A 27,351-nucleotide genomic window follows, 5' to 3' on the forward strand; every position below is an offset into this window, starting at 1 on the left:
TCAGTACAGAAATAAGCACATATGAGGAAAGACATATGCATAAGGACGTTTACTATAAATTGCTAATGTACAGAAAAGAATGAATACAGCCTGAACGCCAAGTAAAGGGGGATTAATGCTTGACTGAATTATAGCACAGCTGTACCATGGAATGTCACGAAACTGTTAAAAGCATTGAGTCAGATACACGTAAGATTAATTGTGCACGCTGAGTGGGGGAAAAGAAGGAAGCAAAACCTCCTACATACGTGTGTTTGCCTGAGCGTAAACAAACGATATGTATACAGGATAAACACCAAACCTTTAATAAAGTGAGATTGCGGGGGAATATTAACTACTAGTGTTTTGTTTCTATACCTCCGTGTTATTACCATAAGCTGACAGAGAAGATAACAGATATATATTCTGTAAGTAGCAGGTGAGCCGGTGATGTAGAGGAAAGAATCTGGCACTAGGAGGTAAGACATTTCGCTCACTTTGATGTTTTCCTCCCGGTTCTGTTAGTCTGCTAACGTGCTGTTTGAACTTGGACAAGTCCTTCAGCTTCTCTGGATTACCATTTCTTCTTCGGCATATGAAAGGAGTTAAATTCAGCCACTAGAGTTCTTTCCAATACAGAAGATGTGTTTCTTTCTTGTAGAGCCAGAAGTGTCCCAACCAGTACATAATCGCTTGTTAAATCGAACTAAGTCCAATAAAAATTTGTGTGAACCACCAAACCCAGAAGGTCCTTTAGAGTGCATTTCCTGCTTTTCTTTGAACAGGCAGGAGAAAGCTCCTACTTGCTCGGAGAACTTGCTTATTGTCCTGACCTTGAGGGATTAGAATATGACTCTACACGCCCTCGTAGTTTCGAGGTCATTTTCTCAAAAGTTCTAGGAAGGAAATAATGAAACTGTTCCCTATGAGATTCTTAATTTAGCATCTCCACGTTAGTACCTGAGAAGTAAATTGTTCCAGCCATCCTGTCCTCTGCCCGTCTCTATTCGTAGAGGTTGCTAAGTCAGTTACCAGGATGATGGCTCTTTGCGTACAGCATAAGGAAATTAAATATACAGCTGAGGAAAAATAGCATGCCAGATAATGTGTGGGGATTTTGTTTTAATTGTTAATCTTACCCATTACTCTCTCATAAAAGATGTAATAGAAATTGTAGTTCCTACTTTGTCACTGGCTTCTTTTCTGAGCACGTGGAAATGTCGGTCCCTGAACCTGTTCTTAGCAGTCCTGCAGCCTGTCTGCACTTTCCTCCAACAAAACACCCCAGCGCACACACGTTCCCCTCCCCCCCCAATAAAAAACAGTGACTGGCACTGTCGGGAGGCCTCGGTGTGAGTAATGTGCCTTTTCACACTGCTCTTACCAGGTGTTTTAGACACATTTTCCTCATCATAAAGATAAAAATCTAACTTGGCAAGTGCCCCATTCCTTGGCAGAGAACAAACAGGCTTCCTTCTGGTCAGCCCTTCCCCTGGCTCTTTCTCACATTAGTAAGTCTGCTGGAGTAGTGGTCCGAGCTGAGGGTCCAAAGACAGTGAAACCCTAGGAGTTCCTCTGAGGGAGGAAGACTTTCTAGGCACAAAGCAATAGAAGAAGTTGCAAAAGAAAAGGCCAGTGTACCTGACTAAATAAAAATCAGGTACAACATTGTAAGACAAATCAGGAAAATAAATCTGCTGCAGCCACAGCAAAAGGTTAAAGTCATTTGCATGCAAACAGCTCATAAAAATGCACACAAGAAAGAAACACTAGAGACTTGAGTGTGCGGCTCATAGAAGCGGAGTCCTGCTAAATAAAAGGGGCGAGATTCAGCCGAAGTAGTTATAAAGTCTTAGCAGTGCTAAGGCAAGAGTTAAAACAATAAATACAATTTTTTGCCTACCAAAGTATCAAAGAATAAAAAGACAATACCAGTGCTACAGAGAGTAGAATGGATTGGCGCCTTTAGAGTGTTGGTGGGTATGGAATTTGTTTCAACCTCAGTATCTTATAATATACATCCAAAGACTTCTTTAAGGTTCATGTTCTTCACTAGGCAGCCCTCCCATTACTGTGTTAAGAAAATGACTGGGAAAAGTTTCATATTCAAGGATGTTTATCATAGGATTATATGTGATTATTTATAACCCCAAATCATGAACTCCTGAAATCCCTAAGAATATTAAAATCATATATTAAAGGATTTTGTTAATATTTTGAGAAAATGAAATAAAAACAGGACGCACTACAGTATGGTCCCATTTATGTTTTATAAATATTTAGAAACAAAGCTGGAAGGAAATAATCTTATGTTTTGCTGTGTCTTTGTATTGTGGAATTATAGCTAAATTTTTTCATAACACTTTCTTTTTAAGCTTTTTAACAGTGAAAATGTATTTTATATATTACATGTTTTATAATCACAAGACATAATATTCTTAAATCTTTTGAACCAAAGGGTGGGTAACATGTGAGTGAGGATGACAGTCATACTAGCCCTTGAGTTATTTTTTAAACTTTTTAAAAGAAAATCATTTTTCTGCTAGAAAAAGCTACACAGGCTAAACAGACATCAGAACTGACTAAAATGACACGTTTTCAGTGTTAAAACACTGGCCCTCTTGTCCTTATCAAAAGCTCTGTCGGCACTGACATGAACTCCGGCCGCAGTGGGGAAGTTAAACTCACGTGGCAGGCAGTCTTTCAAAACACAGGATCTTTCAGGGAAAGTAATGAAAATAGGCCTTCCTTGCAGAGAGGTTTGGACACCCCAGCTTCTAGTGGTCTAGGAGCCCCAGGGTTCAGAGCCATAAGTCGCTGAGCGACTTACGCTGACACCCTGCCCACGTTCCTCTGTGGATGCAGGTTACCAGGACGTTTACTGAGAAGCCTGGAGCCACGGGAGCACTATTGGTCCTCCAGAGTTTGAAATTAAAGCTGAAAATCAATGGTATTTTTTTTAATGTGCGAAGCATAGAAAATCCCCTCGGTTGTTGTGGGTGCTTTCGGGACTCATCACTGTCTCACCTCCTCTGCTCAAGTCAGAGGGGGAGAAAGGGGCAGATGGCGGGGAAGTGCTGCCAACGCAGGCCCTGGCCTGCCCCAGCTTGGAGGGATTTCAGAAATAAAACCTGCATCATACAAAAGGGCCCTTTGTTCAAATGCTTTGTTTTCTAAAAGAAGATGGCTGCTCACGTTGGAGAAGGGGCCACATACTTTATTTGGCAAGTTCACAGACAGGTGCCCTCTCAGAGGGGGAGGTTAAAGTCCGTGCTTTATGTGTGGGTTTAAGAAAAATTTCAAACATGTATAAAAACAGAATAATATAAGGATTTCCCCCATACCTATTGTCCAGTTTCAACAATTATCAACTCATAGCCTATGTATTTTGAAGCAAATCCCAGACAGGATAAACTTCCATCCATATATATTATGCTTTTGTGTGTATCTCTAAAAGATAAGAAACACACAGCCAAGTATTTATCTTCATCAGATATCAAGTACACATACACACTTCCTCAGTTTTCCCGTAATTGATTTTTCTTTGTTTTTTATACTTCAGTTGCTCCAATCAGGATCCAGACAAGGCCCACACGTTGCACTGAGTTCATAGCACTCTTTTGTCTCTTTTATTTTATTTTGAAACTATTTTTTTCCACATATTTTTTGTTGGGCTTTATTTATTTACTTTTGGCTGCGTTGGGTCTTCGTTGCTGCGCGTGAGCTTTCTCTGGTTGCAGCGAGCTGGGGCTAGTCTTCGTTGTGGTGCGTGGGCTTCTCGTTGCGATGGCTTCTCTTGTTGCGGAGCCCGTGCTCTAGGCGCACAGGCTTCAGTAGTTGTGGCACGTGGGCTCAGTAGTTGTGGCTCGCAGGCTCTAGAGCGCAGGCTCAGTAGTTGTGGCGCACGGGCTTAGTTGCTCCGTGGCATGTGGGATCTTCCTGGACCAGGGTTTGAACCCGTGTCCCCTGCATTGGTAGGCAGATTCTTAACCGCTGCGCCACCAGGGAAGTCCTCTTTAGTCTCTTTTAATCCATAGTTTTTTCCCTCCTGCTTTGGTTTCCCTTTGCAATTTATCTGTTAAAGAAACCTGTAGAATTTCCCACAGTCTAGATTTTGTTGACTGCATCCAAGTAGTCTCATTTAACACATTCTTCTGTCCCCTATATTTCCTGTAAACTGGTGGTTAGACTAGACGCTTGATAAGATTCAAGATTCAGCCTCAATTTTTCTGCGAGAATACTTCATAAGTGATGGTGGCGTGCTTCCTGCTGAGTGTTCTGAAGCGGTATGTGAGCTTTCCCCTGACGGTCATAGCCGCTGTGGATGACTGTCACAGCCGTGACTTCATTAGGGGCTGGTCTGTATTCCTTGTCAGTTTAAAGGTACTGCATTTGCTCTTTCAAGTCCAGGTCAACAAAATGCCCTCCTGGGGACTGAATTTCCCTAAATGCTCCAGATAAGTGTTCTCTCCAGTAGCACAATACACGGGGGATTTCCTCAAAAGAAATATTATCAGAATAAGATTATCCAAATAAGTCCTTAGGGGAAAGGGGATGATACAAAAGCTATCAAAATGCCTTGTTTGGGAAAATAGTAGAGAACAAGACTCCCTTTAAAAGCCTAGTCTTATGATTACCTGGCAGTTTTGACGAATTAGCAGGGAATGTGGTCGTATAGTTGGCTAATTTGGAAAAATAAAAGTCATGGAAAAGATTTTTTTAATCTATCATTTGGTTCCTAAGCCACAACTCTCAACTTTTTGGGGACAAGGTTAGGAGAGCATTCTTTGCCATGGCAAAAAAACTCCCCTTTTGAGTTTTACGGGGTGAGAAGGGCAGAGAGAGCTCCTCCAGCCTCCAGCCTGCACTTGGAGCCTGTTGTGAAATCAGCCAGAGTTGTCTAGATGGGTTGAAATGGTGCAGGGTGTGTTCACGCTTGCCTTCCGGAGTTTTAGTGTTGTCCAGAAATTTAAATTTCAGAGATTCAGGTTCTCAGGAAGAAATAATTTCCTATTAGGCAGCCTTATGATGAATCTCCTATTTCAGATGGCTTCTCTGGGCTGCAGAGAACAAGGTATCCTAGCCCTGTTTCTCCTTCTCCTTCCCTGTGAGGAGTTACCCAGCAGCGATGGGGAAGTGACCTCTCTCCTTCTCCCTTGTCCTCAGGAGCCAACGAAGTGCTGCTGGTGGTCGGGGGCTTCGGAAGCCAGCAGTCTCCCATCGACGTGGTAGAGAAGTATGACCCCAAGACTCAGGAGTGGAGCTTTTTGCCAGTAAGTAGTGGTGGAACCAAGCCTGGGGAAAGAGCTTCAATGCAGTCCCTGGCTCCAGATCATAACGAATCCAGCCCTTAGAGTAGAAAAGCCTGGTAACAGCATCGTGTTCCTTACAGCAGTTAGTTTCAGTAGTTAGTTATTGACTAATTAGACATAAGAAATATTAATGACCCTGTGCCAAGTTACACTCAGCTGGCCGCCACCATTCCCACGCCTTCCCAAGCTGCCTGTGCAACTCGCAGGGTGCTACCCTCGTGCCCTGTTAACCTGAACACTGTGTTAAACTGTGCTAAGCTGAACTGGCATCCAGTGGAACTTGGAAGTTTGTATCTCTCTCCTTTGGTGTGTCTCTGTTTCAGTGCTGAATGAACAATAGTAATTCTGAGAAAACTTGGAAATCTTTTGATCATTTCTCGTAACTTTTCGGGTCTTCAGGTCCTGGCCCTTAGATAGCACTGTGGTAATAGCTTTCTACTTTATGGAAGGATACCGGTCTTTAGCCCAGTGCCTTAAGAGGAATCGGATACTGGATAACAGAAGGACATTAGGTCCTTTGGAAGCCTTGGAAGGAGGCAAATGTACAGAAGGCTTTAATCTGTAAGAGCATCACAACAAGCAAGAGGTTTTCATCCAGACAGCAGATGAACCTCTGCTCAGAAGGCTTCACAGTGGCAGGTGAAGAAGCAGAGGTGCGCAGATAAAAACAGGAAGGACAGCAAAAGGTGAGGCCTAAGACTGGCATGACTGAAATGACAGAGGCACCTCTTCCCTCCTGAATCCTAGAGCATCACTCGGAAGAGACGCTACGTAGCCTCAGTGTCCCTCCACGACCGGATCTACGTCATTGGCGGCTATGATGGCCGTTCCCGCCTCAGCTCAGTGGAGTGTCTAGACTACACAGCAGACGAAGATGGGGTCTGGTATTCTGTGGCCCCTATGAATGTCCGACGAGGCCTGGCCGGAGCCACCACCTTAGGAGGTAGGCTGGTGCACAGGGCAGTGTTTGCATTTTGGGGTGGCTGGATCGGGGTTCATACCTCTCTATGAAATGTGGAGGCTACTGGTAAGATCGGATACGCCTTTCTGCTTTCAGAAATACCCATGGGTGTTTCAACGCTGACAACAGAGTTGGTAAATCAAGTTCCACTGTGCTGAGTGGGGAATTGGCACTAGTTGTATTTTTGCAAATTCCCATCTAGTCTTGGAATGTTTCTGAAGATTCCATCTTACCCCATTCTTTTTACATGTCTCGATTGTGCTGTCCTCTTTAAAAAGGACTTAATTGACTTATCCCTTAAAAAAACACTTGTTTTTGCCCCCAAACATTGGAAAGAGTTGTGGGAGATTTGTAGAGAAAAGAGTTACTAGAAGGCTCTCGTTCTCTAATAGCTGTGACTTGTTCATTCTGAGCAGATATGATCTATGTCTCTGGGGGCTTTGACGGAAGCAGGCGTCACACCAGTATGGAGCGGTATGACCCAAACATCGACCAGTGGAGCATGCTGGGAGACATGCAGACGGCCCGGGAAGGCGCAGGCCTCGTGGTGGCCAGCGGGGTCATCTACTGCCTAGGTGTGCGGGCTGGGACGCGGGGAGAACTGATGGGCGGCAGCCTCGGGGTGGGATCCTTTTTACCAGAATGAAGTTCGTAGACTTCCTTCCACTAAAACCCTGGTCTGCCACAGTATATTTTTCATTAACTGGGATTCTCCTTTTCATGGAAGCAGAAAACAGGGTACTGCCAGATTTCTTTTTGGATTATTGGAACCCTTGAGGGAGAACTGGAACTAAAAGACTTAGTTGAAACACTCGAGAAAGGCAGAATGGGAATGGGCATCAGGACTTACCATTCTTTCTGGAGTGGGGTCTGCTTTGTCTTTCAGGAGGATATGATGGCTTGAATATCTTAAATTCAGTTGAGAAATATGATCCCCATACAGGACACTGGACTAATGTCACACCGATGGCCACCAAGCGCTCTGGTAAGACCAGTCAGATCTTGGGGGGCAACAGACGGAGCTGTCCAAACCTTGTATGTGCAGTGAGGGTGCAGCCACAGGCCAGGCATTGGACCAGGGCTGCAGCCCCGTCTTCACTGGAGACAGAGGGGAACATGAGTCAGGTCCATTCTCCTCCAGCCTGTTGTCTCTAAATACAGTGAGACTAAAGGCAGCCTAAACTTTGACTAGGGTACAGTTTGAGGGCGAAGGCTTCCTGTCTTACTCGTTTTTTGCATCTGGGCCCCTCCCTGCATCCTAGCAGCCAGTCCAGCTCTGTGCATGTGGTGCACACTGCCTGAGGGAATGTGCGTGTGCAGCGAAGGGGCTTCCTGAGCCCCCAGGCTGGGGTAAGGTAAGGAGAGCACCCTTCCTCTGGGCAAGATGTGCTCCAGAGCCAGTCACAACTCCTTTCCTCCCTTTATTGCCTTCTTTTTTCCACTTCCTTCTTTTCTGCTGATAAGGGTTGGGCTGTGAATTAACGAAGGTGAAGATGACAGCCAGTTCAAGAGGGTTTACAGGCGGGTAACCTGTGCAGGACTAGATTCTTCCAGGCCTGTCTGGCCCCGTCCCCATCCCTCGGCCATTCTGGAATTCAGCTAGCCGTCAGTGACAGTGTTTTGTTTCTAGAATTCAGATCCTGAGCTTAGCAGTATTCATTTGCTGTACCTTTTCTTCCCCAGGTGCGGGAGTAGCCCTGCTGAATGACCATATTTATGTGGTTGGGGGATTCGATGGTACAGCCCACCTTTCTTCTGTCGAAGCGTACAACATTCGCACCGATTCCTGGACAACGGTCACTAGCATGACCACCCCGCGATGCTACGTCGGGGCCACGGTGCTTCGGGGGAGACTTTATGCAATTGCAGGGTGAGGGTTAAACCAGGCATCTAGAGTGGTGTGATCCGAGCCGCATCGGGGGTGGAGATGGGGTTTGGTCCGGGAGGGAGACGCCTTGTGCGGGAGGGGGCCATGCGGCTGCAGAGCTCAGTCCCGCCTTTTCCCCCTCAGCTACGACGGGAACTCCCTGCTGAGCAGCATCGAGTGCTACGACCCCATCATCGACAGCTGGGAGGTCGTAACCTCCATGGGAACCCAGCGCTGCGACGCTGGCGTGTGTGTTCTCCGCGAGAAGTGACCGGTCCGACACAGTTGGCAGGGAACCAAGGATCCTTTCCAGAATGTCCGCTTCTCACTGTGTGCACAGGGTGATTACAGGCACCAGTGCCGCGATGATTGTGCTTATTTGACGCCCCTCGCACTGGTGGTTTTCCCTGAGGAGGGTGGGCTGCAGACCCTCAGGGGAGGAGGCTGCACACTGAGTGGGTGTGGGAGGCCAGACCACCTCTCCTCCCGGCCGCGGGGGCACTCTCCCCTCGTTTCTGACTCAGCGTGCGCTTGGGAGAACATACATTTAAGTTGTGCCTCGCGTGTTGCAGAGAATTAAGGTATGAGCGCAGCGCCGGGGTGTGGGCGGTATCCAGCCTCGATCATTGGAAGGGTACCAACTCTTGTTTCACAACAATAAATATCTTTCCTAGTCTACAGGTAGCAGGGGCAACACAGTTCCGATCTGGAGGGAAACAGAGGAAAGAGCCCTGTCAAAACTTTGGGGGCCTGGGGACAGGGGGACAGGGTTGGCGTCAGAGCTGGGTGTAGAGTGTGGGAAGGGAGCTGGACGTGGTGGGATGGGAGTGAACCTGCGACAGCCGGAAGGCTGAGGAGGGAGTGTTATTTGAGGGTCTTTCCGTGGTCCCCTGGGCCCTGGGGACTGAGAGAGTGACAGAGCCAGCACATGTTGGGTGAGCAGAGGTGGAGGAGAATGGGCCTTCAGTGGGCCAGGGATAAACCAGAAGTTCCTGTGATTTCACAGTAGTCCTCCCTGCCGTGACTCATCTATACGGGGAAGGTCTTCCTCTGTTGAAGCAAATGCTACTCACTCCACTGTTATGCGTCCATACTGTTTAGAGGGGGTGGGGGAGGGGCGGGGGGGGCAGCTGCCTAGAAGTTCAGCTGCCTCATTACTCCCTCATTCTTTTAAGGACATACTTCTGCTAAGGTGTGGTTTTTACTGCTGTGTTTTGTACATGTAGTTCTTTGCTATTAGAATCCCCCTTCCCTGTCTTCAAAGTGGATTTTATTCATCCCAGGACAGAATAATCAACGACAACTAAACTCCTTTTGTTAGTTTCGGTACCCACTGTCCCTCCAAGGCTCCCCTGTGCTGTGCAGTGACATTCCTGCTCTGTGGGTATTGGGAGTGTGGGGACGTGATCACCTAAGGAAGGATGCATTTTCCCTTTGCTCTGAAATTCCTTTTTTTCCTCTTTCCCTGAGTTGTACTGACCTCAAGTTCATTTGTTTGTATTTTTTTTAAGAAAATATTGAAAATCAGTGGTCTCAAGTGCCTGTCTTGCAGACATTTTGGGGGACCAGGCATAGGGATCAGCTGCAGGTCCTGTCTCTTCAGCCCGTTCACCTGTGTGTTTGCCAACTAGCTCTGCTGTGTCTCTGTTAGACAGGTAAGAGATCTCTGGAGACTCCCATCAATACAAGGTTAACTGAATTGCGTATTCACGGACTCTCACAGTTGGACTTTACTTAGAAACCACAGGGGATAAAGAAGAGGCAATCTTGGGCTCGTTTTGTAACCACTTGAATTTTAGGGTTTTAGTCGCCCCAGTCCTTTTTCCGTTTGCCTCGATTTGTGCCACAAACAGCTGTTTGTCATGCAAACAGCTACGCGGAAGGCTTGCAGAAATGCAAAAATCTTGATACTCCCAGAGCAAAGGGAAGGGGGAGCCAGAGAGGCTCAGCAAAGAGGCCGGCCGGCCTTTCTCTAGCAGAGGGATTGTGCCTGCCGATTAAATCGAACTGTGAGACATGTGACTTGTTCTCTCAGGAAGAGACCAGGGGAGGCAGAGGAGGGGAGGGGGTGAAGAACCCATGGCTCTGGGCTCTGGGCTGTCTTCACGGCTGACTTCTGAGTTTCAGACCAAATTCCCAAATGGTTCTTCGATGGCAGCCACAGCTGAATAGCCCCCTCCATCCCTTTCCACTCTTTCCCCAATCTTCTGTGCTTTCCCCTGCTCATGGACCTACACACAGCTACCCCTTATTTGGTGGTTCCTCCTGTTTTTCTAGCTCCCGTTAACTGGCAGGCAGCCACTAAGTTATGCAACCTCTGAAAGCTAAAGCTACCTTCATCTTGTGTCACCTGTCACCTCCACCACAATACAGACATCCGATTAGTTTTTAGGTTGTACATGAGTTTAATTTTTCCAAATCCATTCCTGTGTTTTTTTCCCCTATCTTTTGCCCAGACTCATGGAGCACCGTCTCCTGATACCCTTACCTCTACTCTTCTCTTGCTTTCCAGTCTAGCCCCTCCATTTTGTCATCAGTTATCTTTCTAAAGCACGGACAGGGCCATTACAATACCAAACATACAGCACATTTTCAGTAAATACCAAACAGATATTTCTGGCCTAAAAGTCCATAGATTCCCGTTGTCCGTGTTATAAGGTTTGAATTCCTTAGCATGACATTAGACCCATGGTGATCTGGACTCACGGCACCTTTCTGAACTCGCCTCCTCTACCACCCTCACTCCCCCCAGGTATCACGTGCTTCATCCACAGTGGTCTTAACCATTCCTAAATCTGTTCTCACCCTCGTGGATATATTACACCGTTCCTTCTATCTGAAATAATCTTGCTGTCCCGGCAAAATCCTAGTCACCTTTTAATGCCCAATTCAAGTGTCACCTAAGTAAAGCCTTTTCTGACTCCCCATGTGGAATTACCCCTGATCTGTGCTTCCATTTACTTTGTTCCCTGGATCGTCTTTATCACATGTCCTTGGGTTTGGGTCTGTCTTCCTGTTTAAACTGTGTTCTCCAGTACAAAGTGCCTATCGTCGTAGTATCCTCAGGGTGTAGCATGTTCTGTAATTGCTCAGCCAATGTTGAATTAATGAAGGACAAAGAGGAAGAAGAAAAACGTGCCGCCGACAGGGGGTGCTGGGTAGATGAGACGTTTCTCAGGTGGCTTGGCTCCCCTTCTATCTGCCTCCCCTGCCATCTCAGGAAGGCCACGCCTGCCGCTCTACAACTAGTAAGCTAGACATCCGAAGACGAACCGGAGAGCGTGAGACACAGCGTAACGACCCAGCAGTGGCTCTAGGGCCATGCCTGGACCCGTGGGCCCTGGAAGGCAGCCTTTCCGACTTCTACCGCTTCACTGCGCTACGACCGACCCATAGGGAAACTGGGACTCGAGACGTTTCTGGAAGCGCGTCAACACCACGTCTTGCCACGTAGTTAGTGGTCCGTATGATGAGAACAGAGAGCAGCAACTGAAGCTTCCAGGCGCCTGCCTCCGCCCACAAGGCAGGTGTCCCTGTAGGTCGCGTCCCATGTGAGCCACTGCGGCTGAGATTTGCTGATGGGGGTCTGACCCCAGGACGTCCCCGTCGTTCACGGGACTAAACGCACACCTGGACTGGCTCAGGTTTCACTCAGTGTAAGGGAAGCCCAACGCCCAGGTGAGCCTGGGCAGAAGCTCTGTCACATCCCAGGAGACATCTGTTACAAAACCACGCCGGCCGCCTGGGCGGCAGCGAACGGCCGCGCCTGCGCACTGGCGTCCAGGGCCGGGAAGCGGCGCCTGCGCTGAAGGAGCGCCGCCGCGACCGCGCCTGCGCGGTACGAAGACGTCGCCCTGAGACCGCGCGTGCGCGTCGCCGCCAAGGGCCCGGGTAGAGGCCATGGAGCCCGCGGCGCCGCCGAGCGACCTGGTGTCGGCGGAGGGCCGGAACCGGAAGGCGGTGCTGTGCCAGCGCTGTGGCTCCCGCGTGCTGCAGCCGGGCACGGCGCTCTTCTCCCGCCGGCAGGTGAGGGGACGCGGGGGGGGGGGAGGGGCGGCGACACCGGGTCCAGTTCGGCTTGGACCCGGACACACGACCGGACACTGGCGCCCCGGGGCCGCGCCTGCCGACCGCGGGGTCCCGACGCCGGGCCTCTGCAGACCGACCTTCTAGGGAGCCTGAGTGTTACTTCCTCAGGCTCAGGTGTCGGTGCCCTTCGTCCAGCTGTCACGTTCCGCAGCCTCCTTTCCACTGCGCCGCCACGCCCCGCCCCGGGAGTGGGCGCGGAGTCCCGGGGGGGGGGAGTGGGCGGGGAAACTGGGGGGCGGTTCGCAGGGACTGGGCGGGTGGGCACGGGGTGGGGAGGGACGGGACGCGGGGGTCGTCCTGGGGGCGAGGCCCGAACCCTCAGAGCGCTCGCTCGCTCCCGGGTCTGTGATCCCCGTCGACGTCGTGAATCACTAGGAGTGTCGTTCACACCGCTGCACAGACCCCGTGTCCCGCGCCCGCTGCCCCGAGACTGCGCGCGCGTGAGGGAGGAGACTGCGCGCGCGTGAGGGAGACTTTGGAATATTAAGCAAATGAGGGAGTGAAGTTCTCAGTCCGTGAGACTAAGGGTTAGAGCAGGCGGAGCGAATCCGTGTGTCGCAGGCGCCATCGATCACCCGACGTGTCCTTTTTTTTAAGTCCTGTGAGCGGTTTCTTTATAAAATGTTCAGACCCCCGACTCGGTCCTTTGTGAAATCTCACCTGCAGTCTGGGGCAGAGGAGAAAATTACAGTCACAGAGGAAAGAAACACCAAAGAGCTTGATAATGTAGGGAAAGGGTGATGAGTTAGAGAAGGGAATAGTTGCTTTCTTACCTTTTGAGGGAGAGGGCAGTTGGGGCAGGAGAGGGGGGTGGAAGATGAGATTGTGGGAGAGAAAGGATAGAGCACTGTTTGGGTGAGAATGAGAGCAAACCGAGACATTATTCTCAAACTAAGCATGCACCTAACATAGGACCCAGCAAGTGTTCTCCGGGCCTTTATCCCTGGCGGGATGAAAACATGTTCACACCAAACCTGTGCACAAATGTTCACTGCACCTTTATTCCTAAGAGCCGAAAACCAGAAACAGCCCAGCAGGCATTCTGCTGGTGAATGATGCCACACCACGGGCACCACAACTTGGATGAGGATGAATCTCCCGGGAATTATGCTGAGTGAAGAAAGCTGGTCCCAAAAGATTACTATTGTGTCATTCCATTTATATGACATTTTTGAATTTTAGAAATGGTCAACAGATTAGTGATTGCCAGGGTTTAGGAAGCGGGGGCGGGTCAGGGGTGTTGGCAAGTGTGGTTATAAAAGGGTAGACGGATGGTGGTGATGGTTGCACAGTAATGTGAATGTACTTAATGGCACCAAACTGCACACTTAAAAATTATTTAGATGGTACAGTTTATGTTATGTATAGTTTATCACAGTGAAAAATCAGGAATTAAAATGGAACATGCCTCAGGTGTGTTGGGCAGTGTTGTTCTAGTTATTGCTGCATAACAAAATCACCCCAGACAGTGACTTAAAACATGAACGTTTATTTTGCTCACAAATTTGGGGGTTGGCAGGGCCCAGCTCGGCAGTTCTCTCATTCATGGTGTTTCATGGGGCAGCAGTTAGAGGGGTCATCTCAGAAGCTTGCCCACTCCCATGTCTGCCTGTGGACTGAGAGGATTCAGGCACCTGGGACAGGCTGTGATGGACCGCTCCTCCCGGTATCCGCCAGGAGGCCGCAGGATAGCCATGGTTCTTCCAGGGTCACCAGGGCTCCCAGAGCAATTGTTCCAAGAGCAACCTGCGAAAGTGGCCCAGCCTTCCCTAACCTAGCCTGTCCCACCCACCTTGGCCTGCCCAGGCTCAAGGGGAGAGGCATAGTCTCCACTTCTTGGAAAGGTTGTCAGAGAATTTGTGGACATTTGTGTGGTTTTAAAACCACTACAAAGGACTTCCCTGGTGGCGCTGTGGTTAAGAATCCGCCTGCCAGTGCAGGAGACACGGGTTTGAGCCCTGGTCCTGGAAGATCCCACATGCCGCGGAGCAACTAAGCCCGTGAGCCACAAGTAGTGAGCCCGCACACTGCAACTACCAAAGCCCATGCACGTAGAGCCCGTGCTCCACAACAAGAGAAGCCACTGCAATGAGAAGCCCGCGCACCCCAACGAAGAGTAGCCCCCACTCACTGCAACTAGAGAAAACCACGCGCGGCAACGAAGACCCAATGCAGTGATAAATAAATAAATAAATAAATAAATAAATATATATATATATATATATATATATATATATGAGACGGGTTCTTTCCCCATGTCAGTATTTTTAAAAAAATAATAATAAAAAATAATAAAACCACCACATGTACTCACTGAAGGGGGAAAAATTACAAAAAAGGTTAACAAGTTTACTTTGTACTGTGACAGTTTTTATTCTCATCTATAGTACAGCGTGCTTGCCAAGTTCTCTATAATGAGAATGTATTTTTACAAAGAGAAAGAAAATATTTTATTTTTTAACGGGTACTGTTAATAGTTCTTGAAGAAAGCAAAAGAAGTTTCAGTGAGACATCAGCAGAATCTCAGCGTCGTGGTGTTCGATGCGTCTCAGAGAGCTGGCCGGGATCAGGGGTGCTGGCCGGGGCCCTGGGGCACAGCTAACCCACCTCGTCAGGGGTCTGGCGACTTTGGCTCCCAGACAGCCGAGTTGGCCACCTCAAATTAGGTATTAATTTCTAGATTTCCACCCCAGTAGTCTGTCCAGAAAGCCTCATTGTGTCCCACATGATACATCCCACAGCGTGACCCTAGCGTTGTCCTCTACTTTGTTGAGATCCAGGCACAGATACACAGACGAGTGCAAATACATGGGTCTGACTTAACAGGATTTCAGTAAAAATGGGCATGTTGAGGAAGAGCGGGAACAGGACCCAGTGTGACTGACCCCTTGAATGAATGGCTAGTAATAGTCCTGCCCTTTAGTCACTAATCAAATGGGAGACAGCAGAAGTGGCCTTATGCACTGCAAACGGGGACAGTGTGGGGGATTCGTGCTCCTTTGCTAGACATGTCCTGAGGGCTAACGCTTATATAGTCTTTGATTTTCTCCCCTCACATTTCACTCCTCTTGCATTTAGTTAAGATGTGATTTCACACCGACAGTATAGGAGGTGGCTGGAAATGTACCTAGGGACGTTTAGGCCCACAGAAAATTACTCAAAGGACAGGAATTCAGGTTTTCTGGTTCCTGAATTTTGATTCCTACCTCTCTTTGCCTCTGCCTGTTCCCATTTTCACTCAGGGTAAAACAAAGCATTAGGGACTCATTTAACCATCAGATGAGGCAAAAGGAGTGGCTGGAATGACAATATAACAGGAAGAGGGACTATCATATTTTATGATGGCCTCAGATGAAGCCTCAGGTGACACAGCAAAGGGAAATGCACAGATGTGTTTTAACAAGCCGAGTGCTTGGAGGACAGGGAGGGGGAATGTCCTGGGTCAGAGCTCCCTCCTCCCTGCCAGGGATACCCTACCAGCGTCTGCAGGCCTGGAGTTCAGAAGTGCGGGCTCCAGGGTGTTTCACACACTGGCGGCTCTTGTGGCCTCCTGACGTTCTCATCCCCACCAGAGCATTGATGTCGGTCGAATTTTTAAAAAACTTTTTAAATTGTTTGCTTTTGTCCTCATTGCCAATGCCAGGCTAGCACATTAAGGCCGTCCTATTTTATTAGAGTTTGGGGGTGCGTTGGAAGTGAATCATGGGGTGGGAAATACTCCGCGCATTGGCGGCAGCCATAGGGTGGAGCAGGGAAGGAGCTTGGCTGACGTGTCCTGCAGTGGGCGGGGCAGCTGAGGCGTCCGCTAACCACGTGGAAGAAGTCAAAGGGATTGCATGCGTGCGTGCGTGTGTGCGCATGCTTTCTCCTCGTGAATGGGAGATGCAAGGGTCCTAGAGATAATATTCCCAATTCTAGAACTAGATTTTCCTTTTTAATGTTCCTTTTATAAGATAAACCCAGTATCTTCGTAACAACAGTGGTGGAATAGCGTGAAGCCAGACATCCTGTGTTTACCCTTGTCCCAGATATTTGCGTTCTGCTCTGTGTCTCTTGCTGTTCCAGGCAGTGGGGATGTGGTAATGAACAGGAAAAGTGAGCTGGTGGAGGGAGCCCCCTGGTAAGTAACTGAGCCAGTAAACTGATAAGATGATTTCAGAAACGACGAGTAGGAAATGGAGCAGCATGAGGAAATTTGGGGGTGACGAATATGCTCGTTATCTTGATCGTGGTAAAGCTTTGTTGGTGTGCGGTATACGTGTGCCAGAATGTGTCAGATGTCCACTTTGGATCTGTGCAGTGTGCGTCAGTTATGCCTCAGCCGAGCCACTTTAACGAATACACATGCAGTGGGCAGCATGGGAAGCTCGTGCAGGTTGTCCGGTTGGGGGAGACCCTGAGGAGGCCACGTGGGAGCCGAGTGTCCGGGAGGAGCTGGCCCTGGAGGGTCCGGGGGCGGGGGCGGGGAGGAACAGGCTGGTCCTGAGGACCCAGGGCGTCCCGGTTACCGCGGCAACCAGGCAGCGCCTCTCCCCCTTCTCCTGAGAGGCGGGCGAGGGCCGGGGCAGCCTGGGGCTTACTGCCGGGCGCCTGGGCTGGGGGAGCTTCGGGGGCCGGCCGTGCGGAGTGAGCAGGGCTCTGCTGTGTTCTGTCCACGCAGCTCTGCCTCCCGCCCATGAGGAAGAAGCCGGCGCTGGCCGACGGCGGCAGCCCTGAGGGCGACCTTCTGCAGGACCACTGGCTGGTGGAGGACATGTTCACTTTCGAGAACGTGGGCTTCACCAAGGACGTGGGCAACATCAAGTTCCTGGTCTGCGCAGACTGCGAGATCGGCCCCATCGGCTGGCACTGCCTGGACGACAAGAACAGTTTCTATGTGGCCTTGGAACGGGTTTCCCATGAGTGACTGAGGGGAGGGGACTCAGCTCCACCCCCACTATAAAAGCTACTCCCCACAAGGACGGCCGCGTCGCCTTCTCTGCACTAACGTCAGTCACGGGCGTCAGCCCGCCCCGTCCAGCACGCGTCCACGTGCTTCCTCACGGCCTCAGCGCCGGCCTCCTGCTTAGTTCACAGGCGTTACCGCCTTTGCTCAGCCCCCTTTCCCCCCGGGTTTAGGACACGGGGCGCTTCCACAGATCTGCTCCCCTCCCGGCCTCCTGCTGTCCTGTACCCTGGGGCTCTCACCCTCCGAGCAGTTATGCAAACTTTTAGCCGTGATGACACGTGACGGATGGTGCTCATGAGGTGCTGACGGTTGAAACCCGCCTTTTTCTCATTCAGGAAAGTGCACGGACGTCTGTTGTGTGGCTAACTTTATTTACAGTAATTTATTCTTTCTAAAAGTAAAACATTTCCCAACTGCAGTATTTAAACCACTAATCAGAAATACATTCCTTTGGACATGCCTCTAAGACCACGTTTAGGGGCCTCTCCTCTAGGCTGACAGCGACTTTATTGTCAAGGTGGGTGTGGCCACTCTTCCCTTCAAATCTTGATGTAGTTTTTCTTTGTGTTAGCTCCGCACTGCTATATATAGCCTGTAAGCTGAAAGTCAGATTTCCAACCCCATCTGTCAGCTACCCCGAGGAAAACTCAGCCCTGGCTGTGTTCCCAAGATCTCCTGGAGTCAGCGGAGAGGGCAGGACATAGGGGGCGGGCCTTTGCCGCATCATACATGACTTCATTGGTTTGTCTTACGTGGACTCATATAACTCTCATATAACTCTCTCTTTGCTCCTAGGACAGACTTCTTAAGTGGATGGTGGCCTCATTACTGTATGCGCTGGGCGTGGTCCTCACAGATTTCTGATTCAGTTGGAATCTCTAGACTAACCCAGAATACAGACTTTCCATCCAGATGCCTCTCTTTGTAGCTGTGGGGTTGCTCTGACAGTTTGATGTTCAGTACAATTCTCAGTTCTGTCATTTCTCTTCTGAAACGACTCACCATCTCAGAAAGAATCTGTGAAACCAGGTTCCAGGCATCCTCCTATCTTCCGTGCCTCTAAGGCTCAGGAGACCTAGAATGCAAATGAGGGCTAAGTGGAGACCTTACAGGCATTCCTTCGGACCTGTTTTCCAGTTGCTTCCTCCCTCCTTCTCCCCAGAACTTGGTCTAAGGGCCCCCCAACTAAAGTGCGGGCCTTGGGCACAGTTTTGCCACCAACCTCCTCCCCTAGAAAGGTGGCTTCCGTCCCCGGCCGTAGCCTCACGAGCTCTGGTAGAAAATGAGAGAACTGTTTTCTAGACGGATGGTCAGATGTCCATGATTATGGCATTTGCAGAAAAACTGTGAGAATATCCACTCAGGTCAGAAGGAACAAAACCACGTAGATGCCTCTGGGGACATGTGGCCCCTCATATCATGAGCCAAAACCTGGGCAAGGCGTTTTTTAAATTAGACTTTTACTTTTCTTTCCTTTTTTAATCACAGAAATAGCAGATAAATACAAAAGTAGGTATACGGGGATATGTGTATATGTATAGCTGATTCACTGTGTTGTAGGGCAGAAACTAACACACCATTGTAAAGCAATTATACTCCAACCAAGATGTTAAAAAAAAAAGTAGGTATAAAAATGTTTTTAATCATTCATATTTTCACCATGCAGAGATTGCCGACGGTAGTGTGGTGTTACGTTCTTCTCAGTGTTTTTCAGTATGTACTGTATAAATAAACGTCGGGTTTTTAAAACAAATATGAGATCATGTGGTACTCTCATAACTTGCTTTTTCCATTTAACAAAATACTGACTTCCCACGTAGGTGATGTCCATCTCCGCCGTTGTATTTCTGTACTGTAATTTATTTTACAGTCCACTGTTAGATTGTCTCCAGCCTCTCCTAAACCATGTGATATAAGGTGCAACCTTGTGGCTGAATCTGTCCAGGCTTTTCTACTGTTTCCCCGGCTGCGTCAGCAGCAGCGGGCTTGCAGGGTGTGTGCGTCTTCACGGCTCTGCTGACTGACGCGCACAGCTCGGAACGGCTGTGCGGCTTTACCCTCCTCCCCAGCAGTTCCTAACACTGGGTATTTATTGTCTTAAATGAATATGTTGATACTTTAATAGTAGGAAAAATAGCGTCTCATTGTTTTAATTTGCATTTATTTTATTTCTAATGAAATTTTTATATACTTACTGGTCACTTGTGTTTCGTTTCTTGAGAATTCCCAAACTTTGTTCCTCCAGTAGCCAAAATATCAAGTTGTTATTCTGCCTTTTCAGCTTGATTTGAAAGAAATAAAGGCATTTAAACAGTGACAATTAGATTCTTGCACGTCCTTGGGAAGAATGTATAACTGGAAACAGAGATGAGGGCTGAAACCTGCGCCTTAGGATTTACCCTGGGGTCTGTCGGCTGAGGAATCAGCCCTTCAGTGTCTGTCGTGGAATGAAGGTCGTCTCCCTGCCCCCCACACATGGTGGGCTCTGGGGAAAGCCTTGTGAGTCAGGTCGCTGTGTGCGCCGGGGCACAAGGGGGAGCCCACGACCGCGGCTGTGAGTATCGAGGCTGCAGCTGCAGTGGGGGAGCAGTTGATTTTTCCAGGGCCTTCCTGTTTTGACACAGAATTAAAGGTGGACAGCGGTGTACTGACACTTTACTGCTGTTAGCGCACTGTATGAGGCTCCTCAGAACTCCGCCATGTGGCTATGAGGACCTCTGCTCCCAGTACTGGTGGACTGACCATCCCAGTGAGGGCAGCTCGAAAGGCTGGATACGTGCTTTAAAAGTCCGGAGGCATCAGGGCGCTAACACAAGTTTGGAGAATTACTGGATCTGGACCACGGAGAAGATGGAGGCCCCGGGCAGTGGGCTTAGCGTGATGGACGCTCTCCTCCTGCGGGTGTTTCCCAGCTTAGAGGAGGCAGTTCGGAGGGTGATGGGCGGTCCTGACGGCCTTGCAGAAGGCAGGGACAGGGCCTGTCACAGGGTGTGGACCAGGCGGCCTGCCTTCACTTCGGGTTGGTGCCCTCGGTCCTTTGCCCCCGGAAGCAGGGCGAGGCAGGGTGGGGAGTAGAAAGTTTCTAAGATGGATTGCAGCTCAGCCTCAAAATCTCAGCCCTTGAAATTGGATTAAGGTGATCCCAAGTGGTCGTTGCCCCAGGCCTTTGGCATGAGCAAACAAAAACCCTCTCTAGAGGAAGATGTCACCATCCTAAACTTCAAATTCTTTCTGCAAACAATTTTGCTAAGACAATATACTGAATATAATAAAATGTAACCAAGCATATGAGACAAGATGATAAAACCAGTAAAACAAAAGGCCATGGGAACAGGCCCACTGAGGCTGGGGAAACAGGAGCTTTCAGAGGTAGACGGTAAAGTAACTGCTTACTCTGCAAAGGAGATACCAGACGTGTGAGAAAAAAAAAAAAAGTGAATTCTAGAATCTAAAAAAATCCAAAACCAGAAGTGAGAATTCACCGAAGGTTTTAATAGAAGATTAGACAACAGCTGGAGAGAGAACTAGGCAACTGGGAGCTGCCAGTAGATTTGCAAGCCCGCAACGCAAGACCTCATACGGCGTTACCCAGAGAAGTTGAAGGAAAACAAGCAAATTCACAGGGCCAGAAAACCACAGCCCAGATCCATTCAAGCTGACATCTGATTTATTGAGATTCGAGAGCCTGTGAATTAAGGATGGTTTTTGCCTACATAAAATTCTCAGTTTTGCCTCTTAGCCCACAAAGCCTAAAATATTTATCTGGTCCTTAAAGAAAAATTTTGCCAATTCGTGACTAATTGTAAAGATGTTGACTTTTCCCCAAACTGATGTATATAAATTTAATAAAATCCCAATCAAAAACCCAACAGGTTTTGTGTGTGTGAAATTCAACAAACTGATTCTAAAAGTTATATGTAAGGGGACTTCCCTGATGATCCAGTGACTAAGACCCCAAGCTCCCAATGCAGGGGACCCAGGTTTGATCCCGCGTCAGGGAAATAGATCCCACATGCATGCCACAACTAAAGATCCCGCACTCAGCGATGGAGATCCCGAGTGCTGCAACTAAGACCTGGCACAGCCAAATAAATAGATAAATATCTTTTTAAATAAAGTAATAAAATAAAATAAAAGTTATATGTAAGTGCAGAGGACTAAGACTAGCCAAGACGGTCAAGGAGAAAAAGCAGATGCAAGAGTTTCTCCTTTGGAGAGACAACCAGACGGGAGAGTTTCTCCTTTGGAGAGACAACCAGACGGGAGAGTTTCTCCTTTGGAGAGACAACCAGACGGGAGAGTTTCTCCTTTGGGGAGACAACCAGACGGGAGAGTTTCTCCTTTGGGGAGACAACCAGACGGGAGAGTTTCTCCTTTGGAGAGACAACCAGATGGGAGAGTTTCTCCTTTGAAGAGACACCACAGTTTGTCACAAGGGTAAAACAAAATCTCCCAGAAACAGCACCATGCATATGGATACTTGATTTATGACAAAGATGGGGGTCGTGATCTGGAAGGGCAGGGTCAGGAGGGCTTCTGCAAGGTTGGTAACGTTCTAGTTTTTAAATATCTGCATAGTGGTTATGTCATAAATTAAGCTGTACATCTTTTGTGTGCTTTTCTGAACACGTTATATTTTCATAATAAAAAGATTTTTAAAAGAAAGTAACTAATGGTCCTATACAGAGCCCACTTTTGTAAGCAATTCAGTCATTTGAAAGCAGGAACCACCTGCACAGCCTTGTCACTGGCTCAAGAATGATGAGCCTGGGCATGGCCCTGGTGTCTCCCTGGTACCCTGATTGTTCACCAAGAGGATAATCTTGTTCCCACAAAGACTCTCCCTCTTCCTTTGCCCCTCCCCTGCCCAGGCTCACCGTGTTTGTCATTTCAGTTACATGTCATTTTGTTGCTACGTGATGGGGGAGCATGGGGCAGGGGTGCCGAGAGGAAAAGGATGCAGACTTGTCAGGATTCTTCAGATGGCTTGAAAACTAGAGTTGACCGTGGGCCTTCCCCTCCAACCTTGGGAGTATTTTAAATTCCTGGAGCTGAGATGACTGTGTGTGTGTGCGGGGAGTGTGTGAGAAGAAATCAAGGAACCTCATCTTACATGGAGTGGGGAGGCCGGAAGGGGGGCCTTTCACGCTCGTGCCTGCATCACCAGCAGGAAGAGGGAAGATAAGATGTTGCTTTTTTCCCTCTGGTACAAGGGAGGGCATTTTTCACATAGGCAGATTATCTCCTGCTTAAAAAAAAAGGGAAGGAAAGTCCCTCCCTGCCCAGTGGTGGTCCCACTCTGACCACCCCGGCAGCCAATGAGAAGCCTCACAGCCTCGGACCCCTGTTCTTCCCCTGTGTCCTGTTCAGAACACATGTCCCCAAGCTCCTTCTAAACCTGGTGAAAGCACGTCCCTCCGCGCTCTCCCAGCTTACCTGCGATTCACCACAGCTTGCCTGTCCCAAGTCTAAATTCTCTGCCATTCCTGAGTAAACCCATTTTGCTGGTAAAATAACTGCCTCTTTTATTTTTCAGGTTAACAGGAGATATAGAGAAAGGGAGGAGGAAAAGTCAGAAATAAAAGTCTAAACTTGGAAATAGTCTAGATAGTAGAAATAAATCCAAATACCTTGTAAAAAGGACTAATTTTAATTGGTGTGATGTAAAGAAGCATGGTGTCAAGGGGGCGGTGTCATTTCCACAAGTAACACTGAGGATGTCACTGTTTCAAATGTATTTATAATCCCTGGGTCGGAGGGGCTCTATCCAGTTGGGGGATGGAAGGACTGTAACTGGGTGACTCTGCCAGCGGGTGGGATGAATGCCAAAGAGGCAAAGGCAGAGACGATGGTGTTGAGTTCATGGCCAGGCAGCTTCACTCTGATCATTGAAGTGCCCACCTTCAGCAGGACACCCCGTGAAAATTGTTTTGTTCAAGGCAGTGACAGGCAATAGGTTACATCTGAGCTTTGTACACGTGAGGTTTCAAAGCACTCACTTGAATGTCCACCCACACATTCTCCCCTTATCCCTTGACCGGAACATCCACTTTAGCGTTGGCAGCCTCAGAAAACCCCACAGTTGGGACCAAATGACACTTTTCAGAGTTCCAGGTTCAGCTGGGCACCCTGGACTTAAGCCACCTGAGACACCTGGGCATTTAGTTTTTTGGGTTTTTTTAAATTAATTTATTTATTTATTTTTGGCTGCATTGGGTCTTCGTTGCTACAAGCGGGCTTTCTCTAGTTGTGGCGAGTGGGGGCTACTCTTCATTGCGGTGCGCGGGCTTCTCATTGCGGTGGCTTCTCTTGTTGCGGAGCACGGGCTCTGGGCGCACAGGCTTCAGTAGTTGTGGCACGTGGGCTCAGTAGTTGTGGCTTGAGGGCTCTAGAGCTCAGGCTCAGTAGTTGTGGCACACGGGCTTAGTTGCTCCGTGGCACGTGGGATCTTCCCAGGCCAGGGCTCAAACCCATGTCCCCTGCATTGGCAGGCGGATTCTTAACCACTGCATCACCAGGGAAGCCTGGGCATTTATTTTTTTTATTTTTATTTTATTCTTTTTGTGGTACGTGGGCCTCTCACTGTTGTGGCCTCTCCCGTTGCAGAGCACAGGCTCGGGACGCGCAGGCTCAGTGGCCACGGCTCACGGGCCTAGCCACTCCGCGGCGTGTGGGATCTTCCCGGACCGGGGCACGAACCCGTGTTCCCTGCATCGGCAGGCGGACTCTCAACCACTGCGCCACCAGGGAAGCCCCCTGGGCATTTAGTTTTAAAATATTTCAGGATACTTTCAAATGACATGGCTAGTGTCTTGTGGGTAAACAGGTGCAGGAATCCAGGGGCACTGGTGGGTGACCGTAACTTTGTCTTCCTGAGCTCTACCAGCAGGAAGTCATTACCGCTGCAGGTTTTCCAAGGCAAGAATCCAAGCCTCCAAGCCCGACCCACATACACTGGGTGCAGTCACCTGTCCACAGGAGATGACAGGTGCGTGAGGTCCTTTGGACGGCGCTGCACAATGGTGAGGGTATCATTGGGGGGGCCCCAATCATCTTTTAAAACCAGACAACAGGGCTTCCCTGGTGGCGCAGTGGTTGAGAGTCCGCCTGCCGATGCAGGGAACACGGGTTCGTGCCCCGGTCCAGGAAGATCCCACATGCCGCGGAGCGGCTGGGCCCGTGAGCCATGGCCGCTGAGCCTGCGCGTCCGGAGCCTGTGCTCCGCAACGGGAGAGGCCACAGCAGTGAGAGGCCCGCGTACCGCAAAACAAACAAACAGAAAAAAAAAAAAAAAAAAAAGACGACAGCCAGCCTCTCACACTACAAGATGGACCAGCGAGTTTCACTTAGGTATTTAGAAGTAAAACTTCATCTCAGAGGTCCCTCAGTTGACAGCTTGGGGAGAGGGAAAACGTGTGTATGCCCTTCATCATGGAAAAATACGAAACCACTACTGGGGGAAAAAAAAGTACATCTGTGTACTGTCTAAAATGCTTCTCTGATCACATCACTCCTCTGATCAAAACCCCTCACTGGGGACTTCCCTGGCGATCCAGCGGTTAAGACACCGCGCTTCTAATGCAGAGGGCGAGGGTTCGATCCCTGGTCAGGGCACTGTGATCCCACATGCAGCGTGGCCGCAGCCAGAAAAAAAACCCCAAAAACCTCAATGGCGCCCCATCGCCGGTGCAATGATGTGCATACTCTCCCGACTAGCATCCAAGGCCCTTTCCATCTCCAGCCACGAGTCCTCTTGCATCTGCCTCAGGCAGCCTGGACCCCTCGCCCTTTGGGGGACTGAAGTCACCTGAACTGGAGCAGGGGCCCCAGTCAAAGGGCAGGTAAGGTTTTTTTTTTTTTTAATTAATTGATTTTTGGCTGCGTTGGGTCCTCGTTGCTGCGCAGGGGCTTTCTCTAGCTGTGGCGAGCGGGGGCTACCCTTCGTTGCTGTGCAGGGGCTTCTCATGTTGCCAAGAAGGGCTCTAGGCGCGCGGACTCAGTAGTTGTGGTGCGCGGGCTCTAGAGCGCAGGCTCAGTAGTTCTGGCACACGGGCTTAGTTGCTCCACTGCATGTGGGAATCATGCCGGACCAGGGCTCGAACTCATGTCCCCTGCATTGGCAGGCCTATTCTTAACCACTGCGCCACCAGGGAAGCCCCCAAGGGCAGGTAAGTTTCAGTCACCAGCACCTGCGATGCTCTCCCCACAGCTGTCTGCCACCCCTCCCCCAGCCACATTCTGTCCCGCCTTCGAACCTCCCCGCACCTGGTTCTCATCACAGCATCTCTCCCTCTCTGGTGGTTGCGCACCTCAAGTCTGCACCACCCTCCGGTTACGCACTTTTCCGACAGGTCTGCGGTGTTACCCTAAGATAAAAACGGAACGAAGGCTCTGGCCAGCGCTTCAAGCTCTCAGCCCAGCACACAGGCCACCGGGGAAGTGGGTCGAGCTGGCCAGAGGGACTCGACGCTCGCGGCTTTCCCTCCCTTGGGCTACAACCTGCCCAGTGACCGGCGGGGCGGGGCTCTTTCATAATCGGCCGCCCAATAGCGGCGCGAGGGGGCCTCGTGTGGGCGGGCAGCGCGAGAGCGCGGGGTAGGGGCGGCAAGGCGGCCGCTGCGGGGAGGTAGGCTCCTCTAGGCAGCCGGTGCCTGGGTTGGGGGCGCCGCTCGGGGTAGCGCGTCTGCTTTGAGGTTCTCGGAGTCCGCGGTGCGGGGCTGGGCACCGTCGGGCGTCCGCAGCGACTGCACGCTGCGCGGAAAGGCGTGTGGCGTGGGACGCACGCGCCGAGGAGCCCGGGCGCAGCGGCGGGAGTTCGCGGGACCTCTCCGCCCCCGGGTGGGCGGGGCTCCCGCGGGCTGTCCAGTTCCGAGCCGGCTCTTCTGCACTCCGGCCCGAGGTCAGAGGCGCCCGACCTTTGGCCCAGCTAACCAGGGTGTTCCCGGCGGCCCTCTCTCCGCCGTCGGTGCCCAGGACGCGAAGTCCCTCCGTGGAACGAAGAGCCCGGGTGTCTCCCCGGGTCCCGGCGCCTCTCGGGAACCTGTGATCCCACCCCGTGCCGAGCCCCTGCCAGGGCCCTGAGGCCGTCCTGAGGGAGCTCCTAACTAAACGGTTGAACGGCTGCGGGTGTAGACGATCCGACCAGCTCCAGCGGGCTGCGCGCAGGACCAGAAGCGGGAGTCCGCCGGGCTCCGGACTCGCTGGAGTGAGGAGAGCTGACATGGGGGGTGAGTCTTCTGCCTCCGCGGTGACCCCCGAGCAGTCCTCATCTGGATTAGCTCTTCTGCACTGCAGGGGACCGCGACAGGTGTCCAGAGTAGGGGCACAGCCCCCAAAAGAGGACCGTGTGGGCGAGCTTTCAAACCGGCTTCACTCCGGAGCCTCTGCCTCTGTTAGCCCACGGCCCTGAACTCAACCCTCTGCCCCTCGGGGTGTAGGGGTCACAGGGTGCCGGCGTGGAGACCCCTCTCCGAGGGACCCGGGGCTAGAAGCACGCAGGGCTCTGGGCCTCCCCAGCCGCTCCGACCCAGCAGACAGGGAGGGGGGCCAGGGGGTGCTGCTTGGTGTCGGTTTTCTCTAGTTCCTGCCCCTGGAGACCTCAAGCCCTGAGCGCATGAAGAGAAAACGAGGGCCTTAAAGCAGGGAGGGGGGCCTGGAAAGGGAGTCCAGTCTCTGGGTTTCAGACTAGGTAACGCACTAAGAGGCGTCAGACTCCTGGAGAATCTCAGGCCCCCCTCCTCTCCCCACGCCCTGCTCGGATTCCCCCGCCCCTACCTCCACCCGGGGGCGGGGCCAGGCGGGCAGTGCCAGCCCGAGGGCGCCATGCCCAGGCACACGACCTGGGGACCTAAGAGGCCCCTCACCACCCTGGCCAGCCCCGCACAAAGCTGCCTCCTCTGTGGACCTGGAGCCTGGAAACTCTCTCTCCTACCCTCAGACTCTTGAGCATAGCGTGGCCGAAGGAGAACATTCCCAGGGGCCCCTGCTCGGCCTGAACTGAGGCGGCCCTGGTAGAATGTGCCGCCAGCTCCCGGGGTCCTGGCCGTCTCCCTTCTGCATCTGGATCCTCCTCAGTTTCCTGTTCCTGGAAAACCCTCCCCGTCTTTCTAAAGACATGTTGTAGGTGTTAAGCTGTGGCCTGGGCTTTCTACATTAGCCTGTGTTCTTATCCCAATCAAAAGTCAAGTGAGGGGCT

The 27,351-nt window shown here is 50.5% G+C and overlaps 2 protein-coding genes across 8 annotated transcripts in view; both read left to right on the forward strand.

The window, feature by feature from the left end:
• KLHL12 (kelch like family member 12) overlaps nucleotides 1–9,646 on the forward strand; it is a 28,875-nt gene extending 19,229 nt beyond the window's left edge. For 3 of the 7 annotated variants that reach the window (XM_004321347.4, XM_019945559.2, XM_019945560.3), the window contains exons 7-12: nucleotides 5,146–5,252; nucleotides 6,039–6,234; nucleotides 6,669–6,827; nucleotides 7,139–7,237; nucleotides 7,936–8,122; nucleotides 8,264–9,646. In XM_004321347.4, the coding sequence (XP_004321395.4) occupies nucleotides 5,146–5,252; nucleotides 6,039–6,234; nucleotides 6,669–6,827; nucleotides 7,139–7,237; nucleotides 7,936–8,122; nucleotides 8,264–8,390 (875 nt within the window). In that variant the 3' untranslated portion in view covers nucleotides 8,391–9,646. Of the gene's footprint in view, nucleotides 1–5,145; nucleotides 5,253–6,038; nucleotides 6,235–6,668; nucleotides 6,828–7,138; nucleotides 7,238–7,514; nucleotides 7,608–7,935; nucleotides 8,123–8,263 lie in introns of those variants that run through there. The other 4 variants (XM_073797028.1, XM_019945565.2, XM_073797127.1 and 1 more) reach the window with 4 other exon arrangements.
• Nucleotides 9,647–9,787: 141 nt separating this feature from the next.
• On the forward strand, nucleotides 9,788–19,476 carry RABIF (RAB interacting factor). The gene is made up of 2 exons (XM_004321348.4): nucleotides 9,788–12,145; nucleotides 16,869–19,476. Exons 1-2 carry the CDS (start codon nucleotides 12,020–12,022, stop codon nucleotides 17,112–17,114), a joined length of 372 nt encoding a protein of 123 aa, XP_004321396.1. The 5' UTR covers nucleotides 9,788–12,019; the 3' UTR covers nucleotides 17,115–19,476.
• The last annotated feature ends 7,875 nt before the right edge of the window (nucleotides 19,477–27,351 follow it).

The sequence above is a fragment of the Tursiops truncatus genome, chromosome 1 (assembly GCF_011762595.2).
Source record: "Tursiops truncatus isolate mTurTru1 chromosome 1, mTurTru1.mat.Y, whole genome shotgun sequence".
In the NCBI taxonomy this organism is placed as follows: Eukaryota; Metazoa; Chordata; class Mammalia; order Artiodactyla; family Delphinidae; genus Tursiops; species Tursiops truncatus.